The 15866-nt window shown below is 40.8% G+C and overlaps 1 protein-coding gene across 7 annotated transcripts in view; it reads left to right on the forward strand.

Annotated features, from left to right (window-relative positions):
* elna (elastin a) overlaps positions 1–15866 on the forward strand; it is a 227255-nt gene that overhangs the window by 154742 nt on the left and 56647 nt on the right. For all 7 annotated transcript variants that reach the window (XM_073053627.1, XM_073053632.1, XM_073053626.1 and 4 more), the window contains 3 exons: positions 9548–9583; positions 11749–11793; positions 13677–13712. In XM_073053627.1, coding sequence (XP_072909728.1) covers positions 9548–9583; positions 11749–11793; positions 13677–13712 — 117 coding nt within the window. The remainder of the gene's footprint in view (positions 1–9547; positions 9584–11748; positions 11794–13676; positions 13713–15866) is intronic.

The raw sequence follows: 15866 nt of genomic DNA on the forward strand, positions 1-15866 counted from the left end.
GTTCTGACTTCATGTGCAATCAGTCGCTTCTGGCATGTTTTGGATCATCTGGATAATGTGACAGACACATATTGTTTCACTTGGATGACCTAACATAACAAAACAAAACCTAGTCTTTTAATGAGTTGCCTCGTGCAATTGAGAGGGGGAGAAAACCCAAGTCTAGAAACATGCAGAATTCTTTACAGAGCCAATTGCCCTTGAATACTTGTTGATCTGAATGATTAATCAACAGACAATTAAATCTTAAATCTTGAGTCTTCCTTAGAGGCTTTTCTGCAATTAAAACTTATTTCCATTTGGTATTTGTCAAATGACAAATGCATTCATTACAAGCAGACCTTTCCATTTAGAAATTTTCCAGATGCTCATCAATAGTCTATTTAAGAATAGAGGCAAGTATACAAATAGATATTTAAAGATTGCTATGTATAGAGGTGGTACATTAACATAGCTAGCTGAGCTGCTGTTTCACTGCTCCATCTTGACCTCCAGCGCTGTCTGTGTGGAGTTTGCATGTTCTCCCTAGATCCATAGGACCTTCCTCCAGGCATCCACTTTCCCCCATATCCCAAAGATGTGCCTTGGTAGGTTTATTGAGTGATGGAATCTATGGGCAGTTGTTTGAAATGTAGGGAGGGAAAATTATTTGGGGGATTGGATTGTTCTGTGAGCTGGCACTGATCAGGCAGAAACATACACAAAACAGCATTTGGTTCCAAAGTAAGTGCGTTTATTGATCGTATCTGGACATAAAAGAATAATTGAGCAATAGGTGCAAATGATACTGGTTTCAATTAAACAAGGGTTACACTCAGCAGCATGTAAAGCTGCTGCAACCAGTTTGCAAATCAATCTTTCCCTTTACACTGAGGAAAAATTGCACATACACATAGACGCATACACAGGTGCAGCTGCTGGAATACGCATTCTGTGAAGGAAAAGCTGCTCTGCATCTAGCAAGGCTAGGCATTTCCTATCATCGAAGCATGATTTGTTTTCAAAGTAATGCGCGTCTCCCTCAGCTCTATATAAGTTCCAAAGGGAAGCTGTTCATAGATCCCTCCTTGTTACTTATTGAGCCAATCAGACAGACTTGATATTGCGCAATGCATCTACAGAGCTAATTAATAATCATTCTCAGAAACCTCCCCGATAGGCTTTGTTCCCTACGGGCCAGCACTTCTGATTGTCTCAACTTTTGTCCAGCCAAGGCAGTTGTTCTCCTTTCCTTCAGAGCTGACTGCAACCCCATTATATTAGTGCCAGTATCTGGGATATGCTTTGCACACACACATTGATATATTGTGCTCATTTTTTTTCAGCCTCAGCTTGTGCCCTAAACTTGTTTGTGCTCCTCAAATGACTCTCCATGTTGCCTGGTGCCTCAAGGTTGTTTTTCTGGAATAAGTTTTCTCCTTCTGTGCAGAAACATTGTATAGAAAAGAAATGCATGCTTGATGGGCCTACAACAACTTTTAGCTGGCAAATTTCATCTCTAATGTACATCATGGAATTTCATCTCTCCATGATATATTTTGGTTTTTGACCCCAGTTAAATTGAATACCCAGCATGAACTAAATGCTAGCATGAACAATTACCAACTAGGACACTGCACATATTTCTATCATTAACTAAATCTGGGAAGTTATTAAATCTATTGGTTGCCCATGGCAGATGGGAGATTTTAGAGTGTAGTTAATGATCTGCAAATGTTTGTGGTATACAATGGTTTTTAATGAGGCCTGTAAACAGTCCAAGTTATTACAAATTTTCACCATGTGACAAGGGTGTGTGGTTATGGCCCAAGTGCTTTGGAGAGACACTGAACCGATGAACAGTTTTCTGAATTTTAATAAGAGCTGTGCAGAACAAAGGAAAAATAATAAACACTATGCCAACAGGGCTGTTAACTTAAACTCTCAAACTGAAAGCTAAAGCCGACACTACGGCTCAGAAACAGAAACTTAACAAGCAATAAATTCCGCTCCTTGACTACATCAATCTAAAGGGAAGTCTACTTTCCGGAACGTGGACTACATTGAGCAGGGAGCATTGCCGTCGCTGTGCTTTAGTCAGAACTCGACAAGACTGAAATGAGAGGAGAGGAGTTGAGTATCACCACAATGAAAAACTAATTGACTGGAATGTGCCGACCCGCTTTTGCAGCCTGCCTGTGAAGGCACCCGGACTCTGCAGCAGAGTCCATGGTTGTGACAGGGCCCTCTTTCCTAGCAACGGCTCCCAAGACAACAGAGACCTGTGCCTGATGGAAGTCCTGGGTGAGGGACTTAGTGAGGATGTCAAGGCTCAGAACCCAAAATTGTTCCTCAGGGCCTACCCCTCACAATCCACAAGATGCTGGACTTTGACCTGCACCTGGCGAGATGCCATGAGACACCGCACAGAATAGACCAAGGACCCAGCAAGGGAGGAGGAGGGCTCTGGCTTGTGCTGGGAAACTTGGAACACTGGGTGAATCTTCATTGGTGATAATAGATGTAGTCTATAGGAGGCTTGTTGAAAATCTTCTCTACTGTGAATGGTCTCACATAGTGTGGGGTCAACTTGCAGCTCTCTATTTTCAAAGGAAGTTCTCTAGATGCCAGCCAGACTTTCTCCCTTAGTTTGAGAGGCCTCACCTGTCGGTGGAACTGATCAGCCTGCCAGGCATGTTATTTCTGAGTGTGCAGCAGAGAAGCCCTGGCCCATCTCTATGTGCGCTTCTAGCTTTGCACCAAATGTTCGGCAGTGGGAACTCCCACGGCAAGGAAGAGTGGTGCCTCAAATCCCTTCTGACTTTCAAAGGGGGACATGCCAGTGGAGGACAAATGGATACTCTGCCCAGTGCACTGCTCCGCCCTCTCCAGCCAGTGTAGCTAAGCTTCCAGGGTCTCCTTGACAGCCAAGTGTTTTCAGTTCCCAACAGCGTGGTTGCACTCTGCAGGAATCAAGCTTGGGGAAAGAAAAGCACAAGGGTTCAGATGATTATCCACAGAAGAGTGCTGGGAGAGTGCACCTCCAATACTGACACCTGATGGATCAACCTCAACAATGAATGGACGGGATGGGTCTAGATGCTGCAGCAGAGGGACAGTAGTGGGGCATTGCTTTGGTTCTGATAATGCTTGATCTGCTTTACTTGTCCATAGGAATCCTGCAGAGTTCTTATCACCGAGTTCAGTTATGGGGGCCGCAATGGAACTGAAGTTTCTGATGAAGAGGTGATAAAAGTTTGCAATCACCATGAAGCACCTCGTCTGTATTACTGTAGATGGTTTGGGCCACAATGTGACTGCCTGAGCTGTACTAGGGTCCATTTGAACACTGGAAGCAGTGAAGATATAGCCCAAGAATGACTTCTGCTCTCTGTGGGATTTGCACTTCTCTGGCTTGTCATGAAGGTTGATTTCAAGGAGTCATCTGAGAACCCTCCAGACATACTGGGCATGTTCCCGGCGAGAGCAGGAATATATGAGATTGTCGTCCAAATACGTGAAAACAAACTGATTCAACATGTCCCGGAGCACATCGTTGACCAGGGCCTGAAAGACAGCAGGGGTGGTGACCAGACCAAAAGGCGGCACAAGGCCAGTGGAGGTGTTGAATCCTGCCTTCCACTCATTTCCTTCTCAGATGCAAACCAAGTTGGAAGCGTTGCACAGATCTACCTTGGAGAATATGGTTGATCCCAGGAGATGTTCAAACGCTGAGGCAAGCAGCAGAGGAGGATTCTTCACAGTGATGTTTTTTGAAAGGCCGGTAATCTGTGCAAGGATGGAGCTCGCAATCCTTCTTGTTCACAAAAAGGAAGCCCACCCCCACTGGCGAGATTAACAGATGGATAAATCCTAAGGCCAATGCCTCCCTTATGTATTCTTCCATGGCCACTGTTTCAGGATGAGAGAGGGAAAAGAATTTTCCCGAGGGAGAACTGGAACCGGGTAAGAGGTCAATGGCACAGTCGTATAGCTGGTGTGGAGGTAAGGATACGGCCTTCTTATTGAAGACCTCAGGAAGGTCAGCATATCAATCTGGATCACCAGACAGGTCGACACTAGCAGTTGGCACAGGAGGAGATACGCTGATAAGGGCTTAAGCTGGAGCCAGAAAGGTAGTTAGGCATGCCGCTCCCCACTCTTGGAATGCCTTTATGGACTAATTGATCCATGGGTTGTGTCCAGATAGCCAGGAAAGGCCATGCACCAGTGGCAGTTGAGGAGCATCAATAAGACAGAAGCAGAGCTGTTCCCTATGATTGCCTTTGAGCACAATTTGGAGGGGTTCTGTGGAAAGGTGGATCTTACCGATGCCCAGAGGCCAACCATCCAGATAGTTGATATCAATATTCTTTCTCAGTTTCCGAGTAGAAACTCTCCATCAGAGAGATATCCACGAGGTTCCCGGCTGCCCTGGAGTCAATAAATGCCTGAAGTTCGTGTTCTGGGACCCCCATGATAAGGAAGCTGGAAGCATGACACTATTTTTTTTTAAAGTTTAAAAGTAAAGTTTAGAGTTCATACATGTCATCATAATTTACCCTGAGATTCTTTTGTTCTGCAGGCATTCTTAGCAAATCTATAGAACAGTAACCATAAACAGGATCAATGAACAACAAACTTGGCAAATGCAAACGTAAATAACGAGAAATAAATAACGCGGATGAAATAGCATGAAATGAAAGAACATGAAACAAGATAAAGTCCTTAAAGTGAGACCGTTGGTTGTGGGAACCCCAGAAATGGAATGAGTATAGTTATCCCCTTTTGTTCAAGAGCCTGATGGTTGAGGGGTAGTAACTGATCTTGAACCTGGTGGTGTGAGTCCTGAGGCTCTTGTACCTTCTACCTGATGGCAGTGCAAGAAAATAGCAAGGCCTGGGTGGTGAGGATCGTTGATGATGGATGTTTCTTTTCTACGGCTATGCTTCATGTAGATGTGCTCAGTGGTTTTACCCATAATGTACTGGACTGAATCCATCATCTTTTATCGGATTTTCCGCTCAAAGGCATTGGTGTTCCATACCTGGCCATCGTGCAGCCAGTCAGCACACTTTCCACCAACTATCTATAGAAGTTTGCCAAGGTTTTTGATGACATGCTGAATCTCTGCAGACTCCTGAGGAAATAGAGGCATTGCCGTGCTTTCTTTCCAATTATAGTTATATGATGGGTCCAGGATTAGTCCTCTGAGATAGTGACACCCAGGAATTTAAAGTTACTAACTTTAGGATGCTTACAGGGAGAAGCAACCCATCAGAATTCCCCTTCCTAATAGATATTCTCTTTTACTCGGTGCTTAGGGCACGATGTCCGGAAGTGTCCTGGAGCACCACAGTAGAAGCAGGAAACGGTTCTCCTGTGCTGATCTTGTTCCTCCTGGGACAGGTACATGCTCCCACCTGCATAGACTCCTCTGTGGACTCTGTACTGGGTGGAGAGGGTGAGGAGAGATGGAGATCTGAAAAGCAGGCAGCTTGGGGCCCACTGTCAATTCGAATGGCCAGATTTATCAGGTCATCCAAGCTGTCCTGCTTGTAAGGCACTGTGATCTGAAGTTGGACAGTTGCGCTCAGCTCACACTGGAAAGTAGTTATAAGAGATCTCTCATTCCATCTCATCTCAACTGCAAGCATGTGGAATATTACTGCAAAGTCCCTCACTCTCCTTTTCCCTTGGCACAGGTCCAGGAGTCGATGAGCAAACATTCTCTTGAACTGGACTACAAATTGTTGGAATGACTGGGCTGCAGGGGAACCTTGTTTCAGTAGGGCATTAAACAGGCTGATTGTGGGTCCATCTAAAAGATTAACCACGTAAGCCAGTTTACGCATATCATCACCGAACTGACCATGCTGGGCTTGGAAAGTCAGCTTAAACTGGGTAATAAAATTCCTGCAGTTGTCAGGGTCACCGGAATATCTCCCTGGTGGAGGAATATTCGTTTCTAATCTGGACGCTGTCTCAAGAGTCAGGGCATTCCGAGCTGATATTGATGAAACTTAAAGTAAAGGATATAAGAGTGTGATTGACCTGGCTGAAGGCTGCTGAATTGTGGTAGTAAGAGCAGTAATAGCTGCCACCTGATTCTGGCTGACAGTTGTGAGCTGTTGAACCATGGTCATGAGAGCAGTAACAGTTGTCACCTGATTCCAGAAAGTAACTTTCTGTGGTAAGTTACTAAACTGCAGCTGGAAGGGCTGATGCCTGTTCTTCCTGCTTGGACTGTCTTGTAGCTTTGAGAGTAGTTGTCAAACTGCCTGAGGCACTTCAACCAACCCAACTTCTACTGGCTTTACCTTCTCCACGTACTTCACTTTAGGTTGGGCTTGTCATTCTGCAAGTAGCTGTCACACTGCATGATCCACTTCTACCAAAGCAGCCTCCACTGACTTTAACTTCCGTCCTACACGACCAACAAAAGTCAGGGCCACGATCAGCTGTTCTGTCCACTGGGTCCATTCTGGTGGTCAAGTCTTTCTGACAAGGATGTGTATCTATGGCCCAAGTGCAGACGGAGAGGCACTGAAGTAGATGAACAGTTTACTGAATTTTAATGAGAACAGTGCAGAACAAAAGGAAAAATAATAAACAATAGGCCAACAAGGCTGTTAACTAAAACTTTCAAACTAAAAGCTAACGCTGACACTGCTGCACAGAAGCAGTAACTTAACACTAAGTAAATTCCGCTCCTTTACAGCATCAATCTAAACTGTAGTCTTCTTTCCTGGAACAAGGACAAAGATAAGCAGAGCGTGTTGACATCACTGTGCTTTGGTCAAGACTGAAACAAGAGGAAGGGTGTTAAATACAACCACAGTGAAACTCTATTTGGCTGGAACCCACATATTCATGTGCATGATTGCCAACCCATTCAGGTGCCCACTTGCGAGGGTGCCCAGACTCCATGGCAGAGTCCGTAGTTGTGACTTTGCAGACTAGATGATTCCTCCAGAATTAGAAGACATGGTCCTGACCCTACAACAGCCTGTTTTAAACCTCTTTTGTAAGGAAGTTTAATACAGGTTGTCCCTGCATCATGGGTTCTGTGCTTGCAGATGTTCATAAGTGGAATTTGTCCCCAAGTCTGAACAAGTCACACAAATCACCAATAGTTTATCCATCTTAAACATCAAATCATTTTGCTGCTTTGTGCTGATGGTAGCCTTCATCTAGGCTGATTGTTTACTGTGCTCAACAATGCTGGTGATGATGGTGCTTTTTACTGAGCAATTGAAATCGAACACTTTTGCCTATTTTCAATTGGATCTCTCTTTTTGATGATTTAATTGTAACCTTCATTGTGGTGGTCTTCCTGTACTTTGATGCATTAGCATCACATGTACCTTTTAAATGCATTTGGGAGGCATGTTAATGGAAAAGACTGAAAGAATTAAACCGCACAATACCTGTAAAGAATCACAAACACTATCCCTTCACCTTCACCAATGTTACCTGATCATCAACAAATTTGTACCTAACTGCTCTCATTAGTGCACTCTCAAGATAATGAGTAGTGGGAGACTTCTGTTGTTTTCCAGTCAACTGTTTTCATTTGCACAGTGGCATGCCATTCATGGGATCAAATGTGTGGTCATGTATTGGACTTCTGAACTTATGTGTGTGTATTCGTATCTCAGGGATGCATGTAAGCAGATTTTTCATGACCCGGGGACAAGCTATGTATACAGAAGCCACATAAATGTGCTACTGTTATATTACAATTTGTTTTGACTAAGTACTGATATGTGTACTTTTGAAAAGCCTCAGTGTCTAACTCTGTACAGATATCTGATTGGGGAACTGGGTAATGGGTCATTTCTTCCACCTTGATAATGGGTGTACTTTTTGTTTCTTCTGGTCAGGGGAAACAAGAAGTACACCCATTATCAAGGTTAATTTAAAAGAATTTGTTTCTCTGTGTGTGTGCGTATTTGTGAGTGCATAGGTGTTTGTGTGTACATGTGTTCCTGTGCCTGTGAATTTTTGGGTGTGTCCACAATTTAATTTGGTCTTAACTACAAGTGTCCTGTCCAGAGGGTGCCAAAATGTATCCTATCACCTGACAACTAAATACAGCAATAAATCTGAACCTTACATCAAATTTTGATGTATGCACTAATTTTCAGTTTTGTTTTCTCCCCAAATATTTCCTCACAGGCACAAAAACAATTTCCAATAACACATTACATTGTTCCTTAAATGTTAATACTTTTAAATGTTTCATCATTGTTTCTGAGCATTCTGAGCAAGCTCCTTAACTTGTGGTATTTTAGGCTTTGTAAAAAAAAAAGTTACTTGAGATAAAGAACGAAATAAATCTGTAAAGGAAGGTTACCTGAAAAGGATTCTGCAAGAAATATACATTTTATTCATTTTGTTCTGTTCAGAATTATGAGTTAGGATCACTTATGTATACTACATTAATAGTTATCACGGGACCAAATTACAATTATTTTTCAGTGATTTAGGAATTAAACCAAAAGGCATTTTTGCACATAAGAGTGCAGTGAGAACATTTTTGTCTATTCCCTCTAAAAGAATGATTAATTGACGAAGCTAGCCTGTCGGTCAAACCAACATTTTAAGTATAGAAGGATTTTTTTTACTGCCGGTAACTATTTTTTCATGTGAAAATCAGAAAGCAGTATTGGTGATTTTTAACCAGTACTTCAGTAGATTGCTCTGTTGATGAAAATGCCTTCTTTACAATGAGATATTTAAATGATCTTGATGTATTTATTCAAAATGACACAAAACATCTTAGAACATTATTTAATGAGGAACATAGAGTTAACATCCTTCAGCTAGCATAAACGATTCAATAAGTCAATTGGCTAACATTATTGATTGGGCTTTGTGCAAATTTGCTTCTCCATTGTACTAAATTAAATGTCAGTTTACAATTGGTTATAATAAACTTGTAACAAGTGAACAATGTGATGGTTCAAAGTTCATTCACAATATTCTTATTTAAGATCATATTCATGAAGTTTTCCTTGAAAGAGGAAGTCATATTTTTTCTGTGAATTAATTAACCATTGTAATGAGTTTTGTGAGATAGGTTCACATCCTGCTTCAATGTGTGCTTTTTTTAGCAAAGAATGGTATGATTTCCCATCCATGATAAGTTATGCCTATTAGGTGGGAATTAAAGTGTGAAAGTACTTCCATGTTACATATGAAACCAGAACATGCTGGAAATGCTCAGCAGTCAGGAAGTATCTTTGGAAAAAGAAGTCAAGTTAATACTCCAGTAAGTTATTATTTGATGCTGTTAATAAAACCAAGTTAGCGTTTGATCCTCTTGATAGCCAATGACCTATCATTAGGACCAAATTATTCCATATTTTATGTGATTTTAAAGGCACTCATATCTTAATTTTTTGGATTGGAATGTACTAACATTGCTATATTTATTGCATTAATATTGTTATTTTTCGGTAATAGTGGTTACCTGAAGTGAAGCAAAGCTGTTGATCATTGATGTACATTCTGAGTAACTGTCTTTATTGGGTTATAACTTCTCGATCTTTTATCATTGCAGCTGCATATGCAGCAGCTAAAGCTGCTAAATATAGAGGTACGCTTTTTCTATTTTTATGATTTATAAAAACATAACATTATTTTTGTATTATGAATATATTAAACCCTTAAGAAATAGCTGGTTGGTGGCTCTGGAATCTACAAAACAATTAAATCCATCATCAAAGAGCTTTATCCTAGTTACTATGTTTCTATGATGGCTTTTATTAGTCAGATATTACTATTAGTTCTGTTTTCTGTATATTTAACAAAAACAAACATATTAAAAATAAGTATTAATTACATTTTCAAAGCATTTAATTATTTTTTCAGAATCTGTTCTTGTTTAGATAACCATAAAATGAACAATATCCACAGCATGTCCCATTAGAATGTGTAATATGAGTCAGAACTCCATATTTGGGCATAAGTTGGAGCCAATTAATTTGTTTTACATTTTATAGCAATATTATTCCATAATTACTTCTCAGCCACTTCAAATTTCAAAGTACATTTATTATCAAAGTAAGTATGCAGTATACAACCCTGAGATTCATCTTCCCATAGCCACAAAACAAAAAAAACAGTTTAACATACTTTACTGTAGATATGAAATAAAATTGTCACTGTATATTGGGAGTTTGATAATCATTGCTCCAAAGATCTGCCATCAATTGAACTTTAACATTGAAATTAATGAAATTTAAGGCAGAGGACTGATAAATCTCTAAAGGAAAGTTAATGAATCTGCAGAAAATGCTACACTTTTAAAGGAATTACAGAATGAGACAAATAATTATATGACCAAATATTAGGAAGATGGGAAAAAAAGTTGTCATTTCGAATGCAGATTCAGTAGCTAACTTCAGGGGGGAAAATTAGGATAAGTAATTGAAATGGAAAAGCATTTAAGTTTGCAGAGAAAGAGCAGAGGAGAGGGACTGGTCATATTATTCCACCAAAGATCTGACAATTCAGTAGGGCAAATGGTTCCTTCTCTTTTATTATTTTATGAGGATTTTCATACCTCCTGTCATGTCTGAGAGGAATTTAACAGGTTTTGAATATCTCTGATAGTCAGATGTAAGAAAAAGAGCTTGTATTTTCTTTTTAAGTAACTTTTAAAAGTTTTAAAATTTAAGATATACTCTTTTTTTTGCTGTGGGCTGCAGCCATCTTCAGCCACCATTTCCAATTTGTGAACTGTCTGGGTTACAATCAATTCACAGGAATGGAACATTGCCATCAACTGAGAATAACTTATGATTTGCTCGCCATCAATATGAGGCTTATTATCCTGCAGTTTCTTGTTCTGCTGTTTCCCTCTCTTTTTAAACAGCAGTACCAAGCCAGCAATGTGGATCCAGAGAAAAATATAAACTATAATCTGAACCTTCGTTGTTTCTTTCCTTGCTTTGCTTAACATACTGGGAAACATTTTAACCTGCCTGGCAATATATCAATGCTAAACTCTTGAATACAGTATATTCTCTTGGTCTCTATCATACTTAGTGGGACAGATTTTTCTGAAATGTGCTGGCATATCTCTGGCCTTCCTGGTGCACGTTTCTTGGGGTTTTGCCAACAACACTATACAAATGGAACGCTCATGGATTCCAGCACTACCATTTGAACGTCTTGTAATTAACCTACATTGGAGTATCTGCCATTGAACTACCTCCAGTTTTTTGAATATTTCTGAATGCCACAAACATTTATAAAAATTAATTATTTTGACACCCGACTAAGCCATTGATATGGTTTAGTTAGCTGTAAAGCATTTTTTGTAACGTGGCTACTCAAATTTCGCCACATGATCTACTCGACTGATGAGTCTGGAGCTGGCTTGGTCTAACAAGCTAAAGATATGTGTTGACTGAAGCAACTGGGTGAACACATGGCCAATATTTCATGTTTTCTCTGCCAGCTCAACAACGGTATTGACCCCCGTTCTGTGAAAATTGATACAAAGAAGTGATTAACCATTCCTGGGTTTTCTGCGTCCACATATAATTTTGGTCTCTAGTAGGCCCTTATGCTTTTGCCCTTTATATATTTGTAATAGATACTTGGATTCGTATTGCCTCTGGCTTATTTTCAACCATTCTCATATTGTTCAATTTAGATGTGTTGATGGTTTGTTGTAAATGCTTAAAAATAAAATTTATTCAATAATGTAAGATATATTTCTGAGGTTCATGTAATGCTTATTTTTCCTTCCAGGAGGTGTCTCAGACGGTTTACCCAGAGCCATTGATGCTGTACCAGGTATTTTGACATGTAGTCAACAAGATTGTAACTTCATTATGATAAATTGACTGAAAAATGTGGGTTTCATTCTCATGAATTTTGCAATAGCAGAAATTCATACTTCGTAATTTCAATTATTCACTTCATATCAATCAGCTATTAAAATGCCCTTAGGGTTTTATTTGACATAGGTACATAATGAAGTCATGCTCCCTAAAGGAGATTAACTGCCTAGCCAAGGGCAAGCAGACTATTCTGTTGTTTATTCTCATTAATAGATGTCTATCCTGTCTGCTATCATTTGAACGCCTCCATTAGATTACCTCTCAGTCTTACTTTGGAAGAGTAAAGACTCAGATTTCTGCTTGAGGAAATGTGCTCTCAGACTGCTGCTGGAAGAAATGTCCAAAAGATAGCAAAATTCACCAAACTGTATAGTTTGCTGAATCATCAGCATATTGGTTTTGGTATTACCCCTTTTCATATAAAGCTATCTGTGAAAATTAAGAAATTCACATGCTGAAAATCTGAAATTCAAACAGAAACTGCTGGTTGACAGACAGAGACATACTTTATTAATCCCGAGGGAAATTGGGTTTCGTTACAGTCGCACCAAGAATAGTGTAGAAATATAGCAATATAAAACCATAAATAATTAAATAATAATAATAGGTAAATTATGCCAAGTGGAAGTAAGTCCAGCACCAGCCTATTGGCTCAGGGTGTCTGACACTCCGAGGGAGGAGTTATAAAGTTTGATGGCCACAGGTAGGAATGACATCCTATGACGCTCAGTGTTACATCTCAGTGGAATGAGTCTCCGGCTGAATGTACTCCTGTGCCTAACCAGTACATTATGGAGTGGATGGGAGACATTGCCCAAGATGGCATGCAACTTGGACAACATCCTCTTTTCAGACACCACCGTCAGAGACTCCAGTTCCACCCCCACAACATCACTGGCCTTACGAATGAGTTTGTTGATTCTGTTGGTGTCTGCTACCCTCAGCCTGCTGCCCCAGCACACAACAGCAAACATGATAGCACTGGCCATCACAGCCTCGCAGAACATCCTCAGCATCGTACGGCAGATGTTAAAGGACCTCAGTCTCCTCAGGAAATAGAGACGGCTCTGACCCTTCTTGTAGACAGCCTCAGTGTTCTTTGACCAGTCCAGTTTATTGTCCATTCGTATCCCCAGGTATTTGTAATCCTCCACCTTGGATGGAAACAGGGGTCACTGGTGCCTTAGCCCTCCTCAGGTCCACCACCAGCTCCTTAGTCTTTTTCACATTAAGCTGCAGATGATTCTGCTCGCACCATGTGACAAAGTTTCCCACCGTAGCCCTGTACTCAGCCTCATCTCCCTTGCTGATGCATCCAACTATGGCAGAGTCATCAGAAACTCTCTGTCAACCCTCTGATAACCCTCTGTCACATCTTCAACCCGAGCATTAACATTTTCTGGGTTTTAAGTTTGCTTGTGTTATTGTCAATTTTTCAAAACTGTAGCCTAAATATTTGAGTGCATGCAGAACTGTGAGGTGGGTGATAAAATGGGGTACTTAAACCGTGTTGCAGCTGGGTCATTGAAAAGGATGGTGCACTTTTTCAGTTTCGCTCTGGGGTTTCTTGGGAGAGAGAAGCAGGCCAGAAGAAAGAAGGTGAATGTTTGGGGTTGGGCTCAGGATCATGAAAAAGTAGGAATCCTTAAGTGCAGTTATGGTCAGAAAGGGAAGGGTCTGTAAAAGGAAACAAGATTTAAAACTGTTAATAGTAGGAGGTAAGTAGCAAACCATTGAACTCTTGGAAAAGAAGATACAAGCATTCATGTAGTAATTGGATAATCAGCCCACACTGTTGGAAGAAAGTTTTCACTCCATATCTGCCCTTTGTTGTAGATAGAGCTGCTGCAGCTAAAGCCGCAAAATTTGCAGGTGAGTCAATTTCTGAAATTTCCACACTAATCACATTGTTTTCAAGTTTATAATAGTTTTTTTTATTCATAACATCAAAGCCAGGTGGATTTTTATTTATAAAGTCCACAACAAAAGGAGCAAAACCTACACCGAATTCACAAAGGTATAGGAATGATAGGATATCTGATATGACACCCTGATAGCATCTGCCATACTCATTTCCCTTTGTTCCACCTTATGTTCCCTATTTGTCCCCTGGAAGTTTGTGCGTCTTTCAAAATGCTGCAGTGTCTTCCAGACTGATCAGCCTGTAACCTCACAGTGGCAGGGCACTCATGTCGTGGGGCTCAATCAGGCCATTAGACCACTTTAGTAACTGGGGCACTACTGGATATTTTCACTTCCCCCACCCCCCATCTCCCTGTCTAATGTGGTAATCTTTCCTGCCACTGTTTTGTGGATGCTCTTGGAGAGTGGTCATTGGAGATCTGAGGGCCCTCTTGCTGTTCAGTGCAGTAATGACACAGCAGCCACGTGCTCCACACTCAGCTCTTTGATGCAAATCACACGGGCCCTATTTTGTGCGTGAATCAAAGTGCCAAATGTCATAGTGCTACTTCAAATTTTATTTTGCCTAATTGAGCAAATTGCTTTGGTGATCCAAGTGGCCATAAACGTCAGGCAGTTCTACTGTTCCAGAAGGAGGTGAATTCCAATTTTGGGCTGATGATCTTGCATCAGAATGATGTATGTTTCTGGATTTTTTTGTGTGTGTTTATTTCATTCTTCTTTTGAATGCTAAATTAGTGCAAGTTACCTACAGAAGTATTTAAAAGAGGGAGCAAATAAAATTACTGCACAGGAGAGATCATATTACATTCCTCATTGCATATGCTAATTCCCAGGGCAAGGTGTAAGGTTGATAAGGTTGAAATAATATATAGATAGATAGATAGATACTTTATTCATCCCCATGGGGAAATTCAACTCTTTTCCAATGTCCCATACACTTGTTGTAGCAAAACTAATTACATACAATACTTAACTCAGTAAAAAAAATATGATATGCATCTAAATCACCATCTCAAAAAGCATTAATAATAGCTTTAAAAAGTTCTTAAGTCCTGGCGGTAGAATTGTAAAGCCGAATGGCATTGGGGAGTATTGACCTCTTCATCCTGTCTGAGGAGCATTGCATCGATAGTAACCTGTCGCTGAAACTGAAACTGAAATAATACTCATTTGCTTACATGTCAAAGTAGAGCAGCTAACAGAACTATCAGTCAAAGACTATACTATATTGTGCAGCAAAGTAAAGTGTTATCAGATTACCAGAATCACAAAACTAAGTGTAAATCTGAGTTTTTAGCCAAGTAAAGGTTAGGCAATTGAAGACCCATTCGTTCATTATGAGCTGTGTCATATGACATACACAATCATGATCTTTCCTTGACCATGATTCTCCTTGGCAAATTTTTCTACAAAAGTGGTTCGCCATTGCCTTCTTCTAGGCAGTTTCTTCACAAGACGGGTGACCCCAATCATTATCAATACTCTTCCGAGATTATCTGCTTGGTGTCAGTGGTCACGTAACAGGACTAGCTGCACATACGACCATCCACCACCTGTTCGCACGGCTTTGCGTGACCCTGTCAGGGGCCTAAGCAGGTGCTACACCTTGCCCAGGGGTGACCTGCAGGCTGGCGGAGGGAAGGAGCATCTTGCGCCTCCTTAGGTAGAGATTTATCTCCACCCTGCCACCCCTCAGCAGTGTAAAATCTGGGCAATTTTCACTCCTCCTTAAAATAGTGAGGAAGCATACCAGCCCCTAGCTGGAAAGGCATGTTGAAGAAAAATAATATTTTAAAATCTTGCAGGCTGTGCAGGCTAGGACTAAAAGAACAAAGCCAAAGTGTACATTAAATCCTTCCATCACCGGCACAGGTGGCTGAGTGTGCACCATCTGCAAAATGGACCGTATTTGATCACCTAAACAACTCTGAAAGCAGCTCTCAAACTCATTACCTGTACATGAAGATAAAAAGCTTTAGGAGCATGAGAACATCTGTATTTAACCTCCAATACACACATTCATCATCTTGACCAAAAAATACACTCAATGACCACTTTATTAGGTACCTCCTGCACCTTATAGAGTGGCCATTGAGTGTA

The sequence above is a fragment of the Hemitrygon akajei genome, chromosome 8 (assembly GCF_048418815.1).
Source record: "Hemitrygon akajei chromosome 8, sHemAka1.3, whole genome shotgun sequence".
In the NCBI taxonomy this organism is placed as follows: domain Eukaryota; kingdom Metazoa; phylum Chordata; class Chondrichthyes; order Myliobatiformes; family Dasyatidae; genus Hemitrygon; species Hemitrygon akajei.